This window comes from Cebus imitator, unplaced genomic scaffold (genome assembly GCF_001604975.1).
Source record: "Cebus imitator isolate Cc_AM_T3 unplaced genomic scaffold, Cebus_imitator-1.0 Scaffold805, whole genome shotgun sequence".
NCBI lineage: Eukaryota > Metazoa > Chordata > Mammalia > Primates > Cebidae > Cebus > Cebus imitator.
Genome location: NW_016108120.1, coordinates 140,965 through 155,816, shown reverse-complemented (window position 1 = coordinate 155,816; position 14,852 = coordinate 140,965). Strand labels below are relative to the sequence as shown.

At 63.8% G+C, this 14,852-nt stretch overlaps 2 protein-coding genes across 4 annotated transcripts in view; one reads left to right on the top strand and one right to left on the bottom strand.

Annotated features, from left to right (window-relative positions):
• The window catches only part of HCN2 (hyperpolarization activated cyclic nucleotide gated potassium and sodium channel 2), a 38,746-nt gene extending 32,489 nt beyond the window's left edge, over window positions 1–6,257 (top strand). The window contains exons 6-8 of the mRNA XM_037735434.1: window positions 2,635–2,875; window positions 3,070–3,234; window positions 5,126–6,257. Coding sequence (XP_037591362.1) covers window positions 2,635–2,875; window positions 3,070–3,234; window positions 5,126–5,802 — 1,083 coding nt within the window. The 3' untranslated portion in view covers window positions 5,803–6,257. The remainder of the gene's footprint in view (window positions 1–2,634; window positions 2,876–3,069; window positions 3,235–5,125) is intronic.
• A 254-nt stretch (window positions 6,258–6,511) lies between these two features.
• The window catches only part of POLRMT (RNA polymerase mitochondrial), a 16,455-nt gene continuing 8,114 nt past the window's right edge, over window positions 6,512–14,852 (bottom strand). The window contains exons 4-21 of one of the 3 annotated variants that reach the window (XM_017520131.2): window positions 13,787–13,917; window positions 13,324–13,510; window positions 12,148–12,297; window positions 11,635–11,799; window positions 11,393–11,563; window positions 10,967–11,191; window positions 9,922–10,710; window positions 9,545–9,667; window positions 9,213–9,335; window positions 8,846–9,025; window positions 8,500–8,586; window positions 8,286–8,399; window positions 8,152–8,204; window positions 7,826–7,924; window positions 7,051–7,123; window positions 6,859–6,950; window positions 6,709–6,779; window positions 6,512–6,612 (exon numbers count right to left, since the gene is read on the bottom strand). In XM_017520131.2, the coding sequence (XP_017375620.1) occupies window positions 6,563–6,612; window positions 6,709–6,779; window positions 6,859–6,950; window positions 7,051–7,123; window positions 7,826–7,924; window positions 8,152–8,204; window positions 8,286–8,399; window positions 8,500–8,586; window positions 8,846–9,025; window positions 9,213–9,335; window positions 9,545–9,667; window positions 9,922–10,710; window positions 10,967–11,191; window positions 11,393–11,563; window positions 11,635–11,799; window positions 12,148–12,297; window positions 13,324–13,510; window positions 13,787–13,917 (2,883 nt within the window). In that variant the 3' untranslated portion in view covers window positions 6,512–6,562. Of the gene's footprint in view, window positions 6,613–6,708; window positions 6,780–6,858; window positions 6,951–7,050; window positions 7,124–7,612; window positions 7,752–7,802; window positions 7,925–8,151; window positions 8,208–8,285; window positions 8,400–8,499; window positions 8,587–8,845; window positions 9,026–9,212; window positions 9,336–9,544; window positions 9,668–9,921; window positions 10,711–10,966; window positions 11,192–11,392; window positions 11,564–11,634; window positions 11,800–12,147; window positions 12,298–13,323; window positions 13,511–13,786; window positions 13,918–14,852 lie in introns of those variants that run through there. The other 2 variants (XM_017520129.2, XM_017520133.2) reach the window with 2 other exon arrangements.

The window sequence follows — 14,852 nt, the reverse complement described above, 5'->3', positions numbered from 1 at the left end:
AGAGACGGGGTTTCACCATGTTGACCAGGATGGTCTCGATCTCTTGACCTTGTGATCCACCCGCCTCGGCCTCCCAAAGTGCTGGGATTACAGGCTTGAGCCACCGTGCCCGGCCTAAAATTTTTTTTTAAAGAGATGGGGTCTTACTGTATTGAACAGGGTCGTCTGAATCCTGGCCTCAAGGATTCCACTGGCTCGTCTGCTCCGAGTGTCTCACACACAGCCTCAGTCAAGGCATCTTCCTCCCGGGTTCAAGTGATTGTCCCCCCTCAGCCTCCCGAGTAGCTGGGATTACAGGCACACGCCACCACGCCCAGCTCATTTTCATATTTTTAGTAGAGACGGGGTTTCACCATGTTGGCCAGGCTGGTCTTGAACTCCTGACCTCAAGTGTCCACCCAGCTTGGCCTCCCAGTGTGCTGACATTACAGGCGTGAGCCCTGGTGCTCAGCTGAACTGATGGTATTTTCACCAGGTTCATATTTGATGTGACCATGAATAGGGGGAGAGGGCGTTTTGACAGGGAGGCGTGGTTCTAAGAACATGGAAACATGGGCGGGGCGGGGTGGTTCACGCCTGTAATCCCAGCACTTTGGGAGGCCAAGGCGGGCGGATGCCTTCAGGTCATGAGTTCAAGACCAGCCTGGCCAACATGGTGAAACCCTGTCTGTACTAAAAACCAGCCGGGTGTGATGGTGGCACCTATAATCCCAGCTACTCGGGAGGCTGAGGCAGGAGAGAACTGCATGAACCTGGGAGGTGCTTAGGGTTAGAAAAAAAAGTGAATAAAATGTGGAACGCGGGACGTGGAAGCCTCCCTGTGGGCTTTCTGGGAGTGGTTTTGAGCACTCCTCCTGTAGATGTGGACATAACTTGGTAAATTCTCGTTGGGCCATTGCTCTGAGCTCCTCATACAGCTGCAGATGGGGTCTGGCCTGTCATCATCATCTTCTGAGTGGTTTTGGTTTGTATACACGGGGTGTCATTTTCTTATTGAAAAATATTGGGGCCCGGTGCAGTGGTGTACGCCTGTATTCCCAGCACTTTGAGGGGCTGAGGTGGGCGGATCACGAGGTCAGGAATTCGAGACCAGCCTGGCCAAGATGGTGAAACCCCATCTCTACTAAAAAAAATTCACCGGGCTTGGTGGCACGTACCTGTGGTCCCAGCTACTCGGGAGGCTGAGGCAGGAGAATCGCTTGAACCCTGGAGGTGGAGGCTGCATTGAGCTGAGATCGCCTCACTGCGCTCCAGCCTGGGTGACAGAGCGAGACTCCATCTCAAAAAAAAAAAAAAAAATTCCAAAAGGTGTGCATGTGGTAAGGGCACAGCTCGATAGCTAGTTCCTAAAATCCTGGTACAACCACCGCACGGAGCTGAGGTGGAGCCTTGCTGTCCCCTTGTTAACGAGCTCACTCTGACTCCCACCTCCATTTATTCATCTTAGTATGGTTCTTGGTTTCCATGTTGATTTTTAAAAAATCACCTGCTCCTTTGACCAAGGTCCATTATGTTGTAGTTTTCCACTGATTTTTGTGTGTGTGTGTGTGTGTGATGGAGTCTTGCTCTGTTGCCCAGGCTGGAGTGCAGTGGCACAATCTTGGCTCACTGCAACCTCCGTCTACCAGGTTCAAGAGACTCTCGTGCCTCAGCCTCCGGAGTAGCTGGGATGCCAGGCACACTCCTCCGCCTGTTGGCTGTGGGGATGGAGCTGCTGTGAGCTCAGTGTGTGGATTGCTTCAAGATCCTGCTCCTCCTTTGGGCATATGCCCAGAAGTGGACTCACTGGGTCTAAGCTTAATGCTGTGGGGTTTTTTGTTTTTTTTTTTTTGAGACACAGTCTTGCTTTTGTTGCCCAGGCATGATCTCGGCTCTCCACAACCTCTGCCTCCCGGGTTCCAGCGATTCTCCTGCCTCAGTCTCTCAAGTAGCTGGGATTGTAGGTGTGGGCCACCACACCTGGCTAGTTTTTTGTATTTTTAGTAGAGACGGTGTTGCTCCATGTTGGTCAGGCTGTTTTCAAACTCCTGACCTCGGGCGATCCACCCACCTTGGCCCGTCAAAGTTCTGGGATTATAGGCGTGAGCCACCGAGCCTGGCCTTCCCCCACCCCCCCCACCCCCCGCCTTGAGACAGGTTCTTGCTCTGTGGACCAGGCTGGAGTGCCGTGGTGTGGGGACCAGGGTTCACTGCAACCTCAGCTTCCTGGGTTCAAGTCATCCTGCTGCCTCAGCCTCCTGAGTAGCTGAGACTACAGGCACCCACCAGCACACCTGGCTTTTTTTTCTTTTTGTATGTGGGTGGGGGTCTCACTGTGTTGCCCAGGCTGGTCTGGAGCTCCTGGGGTCAAGCAGTCCTCCTGCCTCAGCCTCCCAAAATGCTGGGATTACAGGCGTTAGCGCCACCCCCTGCTGCGCCCTTTGTGATGGGCACGTCCCATTCTGTTGGCTGGTGTCGCCAACGCAGTGAGCGCGTTTTCTTTCTCTGGTTCCTGGCGGCAGCAGCTCTGTCCCCTGCGGGCCAAGCCCGTGTCACAGACAAGGAAAGTGGGGCCCGAGAGGTGGGACCCCAACGGCAGGTGAGGGGGACTCGGAGGTCTGTCTGGACCCAGCCCCGCCGCCTCCCCCCCCACAGGAGATTGTCAACTTCAACTGCCGGAAGCTGGTGGCCTCCATGCCGCTGTTCGCCAACGCCGACCCCAACTTCGTCACGGCCATGCTGACCAAACTCAAGTTCGAGGTCTTCCAGCCGGGCGACTACATCATCCGCGAGGGCACCATCGGGAAGAAGATGTACTTCATCCAGCACGGCGTGGTCAGCGTGCTCACCAAGGGCAACAAGGAGATGAAGCTCTCCGACGGCTCCTACTTCGGGGGTGAGTGCGGGGGGCGGGAGGGGGTGCGTGCCCCCAGCGGGGCGCAGAGCCGGGGGGCTGCGGGCGGGGCCGGAGCGAGCCCCCGGGAGCCCAGGGTGGAAGGGCCCGCGGTGGGCGCAGTGCAGGGGCCGGGCCGCGTGCCCGGGCAGGGCGGGGGGTCCCGCCGCTGAGGACCCCCCGCCCGCCACGCGCAGAGATCTGCCTGCTCACGCGGGGCCGGCGCACGGCGAGCGTGCGGGCCGACACCTACTGCCGCCTCTATTCGCTGAGCGTGGACAACTTCAACGAGGTGCTGGAGGAGTACCCCATGATGCGGCGCGCCTTCGAGACGGTGGCCATCGACCGCCTGGACCGCATCGGTGAGCGGGACGGGCGTGGACGGGGCGGGGCCGGGGCTTCGGGGGCGCGGCAGGGGCGGTGGCATGAGGGGCGTGGCTGGGGTCAAGGCAGGGGTGGCCAGGGCTTGAGGGGTGTGGCCAGGGCTTGAGGGGCGGGGCTGGGCGTGGTCAAGACCTGAGGGGCGTGGTCGGGGTCAAGGCAGGGGTGGCCAAGGCCTGAGGGGCGTGGCTGGGATCAGGGCAGGGGTGTGGCCAAGACCTGAGGGGCGTAGCTGGGGGTCAAGGCAGGTGTGGCCAAGGCTTGAGGGGTGTGGCCAGGGCTTGAGGGGCTGGGCTGGGCGTGGTCAAGGCCTGAGGGGCGTGGTCGGGGTCAAGGCAGGTGTGGCCAAGGCCTGAGGGGCGTGGTCGGGGTCAAGGCAGGTGTGGCCAAGGCCTGAGGGGCGTGGCTGGGGTCAGGGCAGGGGTGTGGCCAAAGCCTGAGGGGCGTGGCTGGGGTCAAGGCAGGAGTGTGGCCAAAGCCTGAGGGGCGTGGCTGGGGTCAAGGCAGGGGTGGCCAAGGCTTGAGTGGTGTGGCCGGGCGTGGCCAAGGCCCGAGGGGCGTGGCCGGGCGTGATCAAGGCCTGAGGGGCGTGGCTGGGCGTGATCAAGGCCTGAGGGGTGTGGGCGGCCCCTCCCGGGTTTCTTTTCGGTTTGCAGGCTGGTTTTCTGACCTGTGGTCCTACCGGGGTGCAGTAGGACGGGGGCGAGGCCAGATAGAGCACGGGGTGTTCACACTTGTGCCTAAGGCTCATCTGGCAAATGTCTGCTGAGCACCTGCTGTGTGCTGGGGGGTGCAGGGGGCAGATCAGGAGGCCGACTCGGACTCCCAGGGAGGCTTATGGGCTGGTGGTCAGATCACACGGTGGGCTGTGTGCCAGCAGGGGAGGTGGGTCCGGTGGGCTTCCGAGTTGGGAATGCACAGTGGAGGCCAGGGTGAGTAGGTGAGGCCATGCGGACAGAGGGAAGGGCGTTCCCAGAGTAGACACAGCAGATCCCAAGGCCCTGGGGTGGGGAGGAGGCCTAGGGTCCAGAACCAGGGACGCCTGGAGGAGGAATGTGGGGAGGCAGGTGGGGCCAGACACACAGGAGTCAGTGGGTAGTGAGGAGAGTTTAAATTAGGAGCCTCAGGGGTAGGGTTCCAGGTGGATGGAGGACCTGGTCTACTGGGGATGGGGTGGGGGGGTGGCAGTCTCCAGAACAGAGAAGGGCAGGGCCCTGACGACGGGATGTAGGCGGCAGGGAGATGGTGGCTCGTGCTGCTGTTACTGGGAGTGGAAACGAAAACCACGGCTGAAATGCTGGACAGCGCGATGGAGAGGTATGGGGGAGCTCGCCAGTGTACAGTAAGCAGCACTCCACGAGTTGCTCTACACAGTGGGCATGCAACACACTGGGTATGGGGTGCTTAGGGTATACCTGGTGTATACAGCAGGCACTCAGCACTTGCTGTGTACAGACAGGTGTTGTGGGTATGCCTGTTGCACACTGGAGGCACTAATTACATCAGTGTATGCAGTTGGTACACATGCATCCTTGGTGTATAGCGATACCTGCTCCACGCACACAGCAGGCAATAACTACCTGCTTTTTGTATGCAGGTGCTTCGTGCATGCTGGCTGTGCATAGCAGGTGCTCAGCCTGTATACAGCAGGTACTCAGTATCCATACTGTAGGCAGGAGATGTGACATGTTTGCTTATTGTATACAGTAGGTGCTAAATATGTGCTGGCTCTACGCTGCAGCACTCCATGCATCCCCGCTGTATAGAGCAGGTGCTAGATGCCGGGTTGCTGTATCCAGCAGGCGCTCCGAGTGCCTACTGTATGCAGCAGGCGCCCCCTGTGCACGTGCTGACCACCCCCATCTCCCGCAGGCAAGAAGAACTCCATCCTCCTGCACAAGGTGCAGCATGACCTCAACTCGGGCGTATTCAACAACCAGGAGAACGCCATCATCCAGGAGATCGTCAAGTACGACCGCGAGATGGTGCAGCAGGCCGAGCTGGGCCAGCGCGTGGGCCTCTTCCCGCCGCCGCCGCCGCCGCAGGTCACCTCCGCCATCGCCACGCTGCAGCAGGCCGTGGCCATGAGCTTCTGCCCGCAGGTGGCTCGGCCGCTCGTGGGGCCGCTAGCGCTCGGCTCTCCGCGCCTGGTGCGCCGTCCGCCCCCGGGGCCTGCACCTGCTGCCGCCTCGCCGGGGCCCCTGCCCCCCGCCAGCTCCCCAGGCGCGCCCGCCAGCCCCCGGGCACCGCGGACCTCGCCCTACGGCGGCTCCCCCGCCACCCCCCTCGCCGGGCCCGCCCTGCCTGCGCGCCGTCTGAGCCGCGCGTCGCGCCCATTGTCCGCCTCGCAGCCCTCGCTGCCCCACGGAGCGCCCGGCCCTGCGGCCTCAGCGCGCCCGGCGAGCAGCTCCACGCCGCGCCTGGGGCCCACACCCGCCGCCAGGGCCGCCGCACCCAGCCCGGACCGCAGGGACTCGGCCTCGCCCGGCCCCGCCGGTGGCCTGGACCCCCAGGACTCCGCGCGCTCGCGCCTCTCATCCAACTTGTGACCCTTGCCCACCGCCCCGCGCGCCCAAGCGGGCCGGGGGCGGGGCCGTCATCCAGACCAAAGCCATGCCATTGCGCTGCCCCGGCCGCCAACCTGCCCAGAAGCCATAGACAGACGTAGGTAGCCGTAGTCGGACGGACGGGCCGGTGGGGCAGCCCCCTCTGCACCCCCGGCCGTCCCCCCTCATCGCCCTGCGCCCACCCCCATCGCCCCTGCCCCCGGCGGCAGCCTCGCGTGCGAGGGGGCTCCCTTCACCTCGGTGCCTCAGTTCCCCCAGCTGTAAAATGGATGGGGCAGCCCAGTGGCCAAGAAGAGCCCGCTGTGGAGCCCCCCCAACCCCCCAAGGTGGCCCGCTGTCCGATGAGGATTGTTTTCTAAGTGCAATACTCGGCCCGCTGGCTTCCCGCTGCCCCCATCGCGCTCACGCAATAACCGGCCCAGCCCCGTCACCTGGCGTCCCGCGGTGACCGCCGGGAGCAGCCGCCCGGCTCCCTCCAGCACCCGCAGCGAGGGGCGGGCTGCGCAGGGTGCGGGGGCGAGGCTGGGGTCCCGCCGCCGTGATGAATGTACTGACGAGCCGAGGCAGCAGTGCCCTCCCACGCCCCATTAACCCCCACACCCCCATTCCGCGCAATAAACGACAGCATTGGCGCCCAGCCTGCCCGCGTCTCATTGCTTGGGTGCTCACCCTCCCTGAAGGTAGCCGCTCCGGTGGGTGGCCAAAGAGCTTTATTTTATTTACACAATGGCACCACGAGATGTCAGCTGAAGAAGAAGGTGGAAAGCTTCACACGCTCCAGGTCGAAGGTCCCTGTGGAGGAAGCAGAATGGAGGACATGGGCAGGGACGGGGGGCAGTGAGATGCCCTGCAGTGAGCACCACCCATGCCAGGCCGCCCCCACCATACCTGGCTTGGGCACTGCCAGCAGCGTCTCCCTCAGCTTGATGTCCTCCAGATGCTGGGAGAGCTTCTGGGGCCTGGGTCGGGAAGCATGGCAGGGTGAGGCGGAGGGCAGCAGGGAGGGGGTCCTGGGTGCCAGGTCGGGGGGCACCTCACCTGGAGCCGCAGCAGAACCGGCTGATCAGGAAGCTGGACAGGTCCTGCAGGATGGGCTGGCTGTGCAGGCGGACGAACTGCTCCCGGCACACCTGGCGGGGGCGGGGGAGCAGGAGTGCGGGGTTGCCCAGGGACGATCAGGCAGGGTCTGGGCCCCACCCATGGTTCACTGAGGCGTAGATGGGGGGTTACCTGATTCATGATGGGGACATCAGCCGCATGGGTCCAGAAGCAGTCATGCACAGAGACGAAGGTCAGGCCCTCCCTGAGGCAGAGCAGAGAAGCTCTTGAGGGGAGGGACACCCGCACGGCCACCCAGCAGCCAGCTTCCTGGCCCTGTGCCCCCACCTTCCTACGCTCGGCCCCTCCACTTGAGGTCCTGGGAAGCCCACCCTCCTCCAAGCCTGCAGGCCTTACCCCAAACAGGCCGTGCAAAGGTTCTCAAAAGCCTCTCTGCCCTACACCAGACACCGTCCAGGCCGCTACCAGCCTCAGCTTCAAGGGCAGCTGTGTTCTCCCCTCCTGCGGGGGCCACCACCCCCCCATCACAGATGTTCCCACCCCCCATGGCTGGTGAATTCTGCTGGAACCTCCACATGCCACAGATCAGGCCACACACTGCAGTGCCCACCTAGAAATGCCCAACAGGAAGGGGCAGAGCCACGCTCCACTCGCCCCATCAGGCCACAGGAACCTCCCCACCCCACCCCCGGCGAGGAGAGCTTACAGGGTGCACGTTTGGGGTGCCCCACTGTCCCCGGCACACAGCACAGCCTCAGAGCCTCTGCACAGGCCTCACAGACATAGCAGATCCACTCCCCCCAGTCCCTGCCCTCCAGAACTGTACCCTCCTGGACCTGGCCTCGCCAGCTGCACCTGGTAGCCAGAACAGGCTGGCACACAGGCCTCTGGGAAGACAACAGCGCCCACCCTCCCGGCCGCGCCCACCTCTCCCGGCCACGCCCACCTGTAGCAGTGCAGGGCAGTCAGCATCATATGCGTGGAGTCCAGCGAGTGGATGAAGTTGGGGGGGAACCCGTTCCTCTGCTTCAGCTTGTTGGGCTTCCTGGGGATAGAATGGGGGTCAGAATGCACCCCAAGCCTAGGGACCCCCTAACTGCTGTCTCCGCTGTGGGTTCCCCCCACCAACTCCCCAGCCCAGGCCACCCCCTCATTCACTGGTCACTGTCTGCACTGTGGGTACCGTTATCTCCACAGCCTGGGCCCCTCCAAACATGACCCGTCTCCACTGCAGGTGCCCCCCAAACTCCCCAGCCCAGGCCCCCAACTCACAGGCTGCTGTCTGCGTTGACAGAGTAGGAGACGCTCTGAAGCCCACCTCTGCCCTGCTAAAGGAGAAGGAAGGGGCCTGTGAGTCCCGCCCGAGGCCCAGCACAGCGGGGGGACGGCGTGGAACACGCACTCACCTTGATCTTTATTTCCTGGTGGTAAGGCTGGATGATGGGGATGCCCAGGGGTGTGACCCACTCCACCGCTGAGCCCATGTGGGAGATGAGGCGGGCGCTCTCAGTCAGCCAGTGCTGCGGAACACAGGCTGTCTCAGGGCGGGGAGCTCCGGCCGGGGCTGCCATCCGCCTGGTCAGGGAGCCCGGTCAAGCAGGGGCAGAGGCCAGGACGCACCTGGATGGCCCGGGAGCCCGAGAACATCTCCTGCAGGCTCCTGAAGACGTGGCGGACGAGGTAGTGGGAGGCCTCCCACAGGAACTCCTGCAGAGAGTGGGCGGCAGGAGGGGGTCCCTCAGGGGCGGCCCGTAGACGCCCTCCTCTCCCAATGCACAGAGCAACTGAGGCCCAGGGCCCAGGGGTTGGGGCCTGACATGCAGGCGGTCGGCAAGAGACTCCCTGGCTCTAGCAGGCAGCCAGTGGTATGGGGCAAAACCATCTGATTTTCAAGTGGCAGTGAAACCGTCAGATTTTTAAACGGCGATGAAATCAACACGGGACCCAGCACCGAGGCCTGGCACACCTGGGGAAAGTCACTCAGCTCGCGGAGGCGCTTCTCAATCTGCAGGCGCCCGCCATATCGCGTGACCCCGTACACCACGGTCATCACTGTCTGCTTCACCACCTTGCGGGTGACAAAGCCCTCCAACACCTGCGCCACCCGCAAGTCACGCCTGGCGTCCTGCCTGCGGAAAACCTCCACCTGCATTGTGGGTTGGGGAGCAGGTCAGCTCAGGGGCCACGGGGCACCCATGGAGCCTGGGCAACATCTGCCTGGGAACACCACATCTCAGGACAGGCCAAGGCACCCGCATGTGGGCAGAGGCTCCAGGCCCACACCCCTGCCACACGAAGATGCCACCGGGGGCAGGTAGGAGGGCACGCCCCACCTGCGCGGCCACGTCACTGTACACGTCCTGCGGCACGTCTGCGGGCTCCAGGTTCACAGAGGCGGCGCCCACACTGTCCCGGCCCAGGGCGGCGTAATGCTGCAGGCCATTGCAAGAGCCGTCCTGGTAGGGGGAGCGCAAACGGGACGCTGAGGCTCAGGGACGTGCAGGGGCCCCAACAAAGCCCCCAGGTGAAGCCGTTACCAGGGGCTTGCATGCTCCTGGGAGGTGGGTCGGCTGGCCCCGTTAGAGCCTCCCTGAGAAGACACCACAAGGAAGGTGAAATCTCACATCCTGAAGTTGAGCCCCAGGCCCAGGGCACACGGCCTCACCTGATGGACAGGGAGGTGGGAGACGTAGGCGGCAGGGTCGGAGGTGCGCACAGCCTTTGCAATCTCCATGCAGCAGGCCAGCGTCTGCCAGGGTTCCTCTGAATCCATCCACCACTTCCGGCCCTGTGGGGACAGGGGCAGAGGGACAGTGAGGTCCGGCGGAGTCCCTCAGCCCACTGGGGGGCTGTGGTATGGAGACACAGAAACACGGGGTGGGAGGGGGTGGCGGGGAGACGCACATGTGAGAAGGGGGCCTGGGACCCACGTGCGCGAGATGGGGGCGTGGCTGGAACACGTGGGCTGCGGATGGATGGGGCGGGGCAAGTGAGCCCAGAGGTGCCTGGGGAGGAGGGCGCGTGCCCAGGTCCCGCCCCTACCGTCATGGGATGGTCCGCGGAGTCCAGGATGTCGCCCATCACCTCCTCCGCGAAGGCCCGGCGCACCTGCAGCGGCTCGCGCTTCTTGAGCCCCGTGAGGTTGACGACGTGGATCTTGAGCCAGTCTAGGCCGTGCGGGCCGAGCGGGCGGCCCTGGGCAAACTCCAGCAGGGCCCGCGCCAGGTCGTTGCCCAGGTGGTTGAAGTGCGGCGGGCAGGGGTAGGTGCGGCCGCGGAAGTCCATGTTGTGCGGCAGCCAGAAGACGCGGTCCCGCAGGTGCGCCGCCAGCGAGAGGCGGTACAGCGCCTCCGCGCGCAGGCTGTGCATCTCGCGGGCCTCCTTCAGGCAGCGCGCCAGCTCTCGGCGCAGCTCGGCCTTGCGCACCAGCGCGGTGCTGGGCGGCAGGGGGGCCTCGTGCGGTGGGGCCACCTCGGACGGCCGGGCCGGCACGCTGAGCTTGGGGCAGCCCTTGTCCTGGAAGAGCTCCAGCACCAAGTCCAGCACGCGCCAGTTGACACGCCGGGCACAGCTGCCCAGCTGGGTGAGCGTGTCCAGGGCGCCGTGCAGTGCGGTGGGCGCGCAGTTTTCCAGCAGCCGCTGGTGGTGCGTGGTGCCGTCCACCGCACGCATCAGCTTGGTGGGGCTGAGCAGGAAGGCGCCGGTGTGCGGCGAGGTCCAGGGCAGCGGCGGGCATAGCATGGGCACGTCCACGGCCTCGAAGGTCAGCGTGGGCTCCGCGGCCGTGGCCAGCAGCTGCACGTAGGCCGGGTGCGGCTTCAGGAAGCCGATCTGGGGTGGGACAGGCGTACGGGTCAGGGCCCCAGGGCTGGAGCCTCGCTGCCCCCGCCCCTCAAACTCGGGGGAGAGGGGCCGGCTCCCCAGCCAACAGGAAACAGTGCGGAAGCCACCTCTAGACACGGAGGGACAGCTGTGTGGACCCTCAGTGTGTCTGGAGTCCCGGGAGGTGCCGACGGCTGCGCTGGGGCCAACCCCCAAACTCAGGAGGGAACTGCTGCCTGGCACCGGCGGCCCAGAGCACGCGCACCTGGTAGACGTTGCGGAAGGAGTACACGTGGTAGAGCAGGGGGACGAGCCGGGAAGTGTCGCGCAGCTTGCCCAGGTCGGACGGCATCTTCGTTGCCTGCACCAGGATCTCCGCCAGCAGCCTACCCAGCTCCACCTGCACCAGCAGGGGCCAGGGCTGCTCCTGCGGAGGTTCCGACACCCCAAGCGCCTCCCAGTACTGCCGCGGCAGGCAGGGCTCGGGCACCTGTGGGGCAGGGCAGTTGGGAGAGCTGGGCACCAGGGCCTCCCAGACCGACGCCCCGCCGCCCGTGCCTGCCCCCCACTGCGTGGGGCACTGTCAGCCCCAGCGTAGAGAGGAAGAGGCTGAGGCTTGGGGACGAACCCAGCTGCCCCAGAGAGGGAGGGCGCCCCACCACACGGCCCAGCAGGAGGAGGGCGGGCTCACCTCAGTGTCGGAGGCCAGCAGGTGTAGGTACCGCCTGTAGTGCCTCTTCAGCGCCTCCACCTGGCCGCTGAACTGCTGCCTCTGTACCTCGTGCCGGCCGAAAGTGCGCGCACCCAGATCACGGGCCAGGCCCATGAAGGACTCACCCTGGGTGGGCAGTGCCTGCAGGGCCTGCGGGAGGAGACCGTGAGTGCCCGCCTGCCCGCCCTGCCCGGGACCCGGCCGCGCGGAGGAAGACGCACCTGCAGGAGCATGCGCACCATCTCCTGCTCGTCCAGCAGACACAGAAAGGGGAACATCGAGGGCAGGCCCCTGTGCGCCTCCCGCTCCAGGCGGTCCTTGGTCTCCTGCAGCGCCTCCAACAGCGCCTTCTCCCACTGTAGCCGCAGGAGCTTCAGGGTCTCCCGCTGCGGGGGATGCAATGGCCCGGTTAGCCCCGTGGCAGCTGATGGGACCCAGGCTCAAAAGACGGCTCCCTGGAGAGGCCTCATGGCCCTCAAGGTCAGTGGAAGGTCCCTGCAGCATGTTCCAGGCAGTTGCTACCCTGGCCGGGCCTCTGCCGGCTTCCGTGCGCCTGAGGCAGCCAAGAGCACACACTGCAGATGGCCAAGACCCAACCTCGGGACCCCACAGGCTGTCCCTGAGCAGCAACCAGGCTCACACCCCAAGCCCCACATGCCCAGACCTGGGGACCAGCAATGCGGAGCTTAGCCCCCGGGGTGGGGACACGCACGGGACCCCGGCTCGGTCCCTACCGCGTGCCTGACTTCCTTGCTTTCTGCCACAGGCTTCTCCACGGACTTCACGCACACGGTGCTGGCCAGCTCCACGCGGAGCTGCTGCGTGAAGAGGTCCCACAGGGTCTTCAGGGGCAGGTGCAGCTTCGGGTAGGACACGGGACCATCCTGCAGGGACGGGGCAGTGAGCCTGGGGGCCTGGCCCCAGGGGACCCCAAGGCGTCACACCTGCACTGGCTCCCGCGTCTCCTGCAAATTGCTGGCTGCCATCGCTGACACCGGGGAAGGCGGGTGTCGGGCGGTGGGCACAGTGCCAGGGGCGTAAACAAAAGGCGACCGTCGGCCCCTCAGGACGGGATGCTGGGCACCATGGGGGGGCGGTGCTGGGAGCCGGCAGAACCCGGGGAGACGGTTGACTGCGCCCCTGATGATAGCCATTTCCTCCTCAAACTGGGAACTGTGTGACCCATCCAGAAATAGATGAATTAAAAATAGTAACTAAAGCCCAGCACTGTGACAATCAAAGGCACACGTCCACAAGAAACACTTGTACACAAACGTTCACAGCCGCATGAGTCACAGTAGCTGAGAAGTAGAAGCAACCCAAGCAACCGTCGCCGGACACAGTGCGGCCATCCGCGCGCAGGAGCATGGCTCGGCCCTCACCCAGGCCGCCAGGCAGACGCACGAGGGCGCCAGGCTCAGTGGGAGAGGCCACACACAAAAGGCCACGCGCTGCGTGGTCTCCTGTTTATGAAATGCCCAGGGCAGGCCGACCCAGAGACGAGGAGAGGACGTGTAGGGGCGGGGGAGGGGACGTGTGGGGGCGGGGGAGGGGACGAGGCTTCCTTTTGGGATGACCTAAAATTCCGGAGCTAGACAACTGTGAATGTGCTGAAATCGCTGAAGTACACCTTTAAGAGGGTGAGTTTTATGGCGGGTGAATCACACCTCAGTGAAAGACAAGCCCAATGCCTGCACCCGGCAGCCCCACTTGAACGCCTGCTCTCGCCTGCCATCCTGCCCTTCCTCCATGATGCCCGACCACCTCGTGCCCCTGGCGCCCACAGCCTCAGGGCCAAGACCATCCCAGCTCTGGCTCCTTCAGTATTCTCGGAGGTGAGCCCCGAGCACCCCCACAGGGCAGCTGCAGGACTGAAGTCCGGGCGTCCGCTGGGCCCCGCCGCGGCTCACCTTGGCATACACGTCCCTGAGCAGCTTCGAGGTGTTGACCGGGGACAGCAGCCGCTCCGGGACTTTGAAGGTGGGCTTGGCCTTCAGCACGGCCTTCAGGACAGCGGCCCGCTCCGCCTCGCACAGGGGCACTGCAGTGAAGATCTCCTGCAGCTTCAGCCCCTCCTGGCTCATCTGCTTCAGACACCTGTGGGCAGCAGAGGCCTGCTGGAGGGACAGGGCAGCCCCACGGGGCTTCCATGGAGTGGGGGACGCTGCCTGACCACCTCCTGCAGACCCTGCAGGTCTCAGGATCAGGGCAGCCCCACGTGCAGCTTCCATGGAGCCTAGGGGCGCCTTGTGACCACCTCCTGCTGATCCTGCAGGCCTCTGGGAGGCTGTGAGGTCCTCTGGGGGTCCCCAGTCCAGGCACCGTCCCAGAACTTGAGTCCCGGCAGGAACGTGGAAGTGGGGTGGGGCCTACCTTTCGATGGTCCCAACGTCCGGGTCCTGCCGCCCCATGCACTGGAGGGCGGCCGCGTAGGAGACCAGGTCCGGGCTGAAGCCTGCATCCTTCACCATGATGAACACATACAGCAGCTCCCTGAAGGCGCCCTGGGGAACAAGCCAGGCGAGGTCTGGGGGATCGGCCCAACCTCCACATCACCCCTGCTCCCTAGAGACCGTGCCCTGCAGCCACCAGCTCAGGAGGGGCCAGCTGGGCCAACGGAGACACGTCCCCCTAAGGTTCTCACGCAAAGGCTCCACTGCAGAGGCCGCATGGACAGCCGGGTGGGGCTGTGGGGGGCTTGCCTTCCTCTGGGAGGAGGCTTGTCAGTCTTTTTAAGTTTCCTTCTTTGAGAATACAAATGTGACCAATGTGGGGTTCTAAAACTGACCCCTTCTGCGGACAGCCTGCCTACAGCTTCGACGACCGCGCTGCTCTCTTCAAAGCACTTGGCTTTGCTGTTCTCTGGGGCTTCTGCCTTCTGCTTCATTCATTTCTGTTTTAATTTTTCTAACTTCCTTTTTCACCTGCTGGCTTTAGGGTGAGTGGGACCTTTCCTAGCTTCCTCAGGTGAAGGGTGATGAATCTGGTCTAAGATGTTTCTCTTTTTCAAGACAGAGTCTCGCTCTGTTGCCCAGGCTGGATGCAGTGGTGCAATCTCATCTCACTGCAACCTCCGCCTCCTGGGTTCAAGCGACTCTCCTGTCTCAGCCTCCCGATTAGAGAGTAGCTGGGATTACAGAGGCACGCCACCGTGGCTGGCTAATTTTTGCATTTCTAGTAGAGACAGGGTTTCATGATGTTGGCCAGGCTGGTCTTGAACTCCTGATATCAAGGGATCCGCCCACCTCAGCCTCCCAGAGTGCTGGGTTTACAGGCATGAGCCACCTTGCCCAGCCTTGTGTTGTTTTTTATTTTTATTTTTATTTTTTTTTGAGACGGAGTTTCACTCATGTTACCCAGGCTGGAGTGCAATGGCGCGATCTCGGCTCACCGCAACCTCCGCCTCCTGGGTTCAGGCAATTCTCCTGCCTCAGCCTCC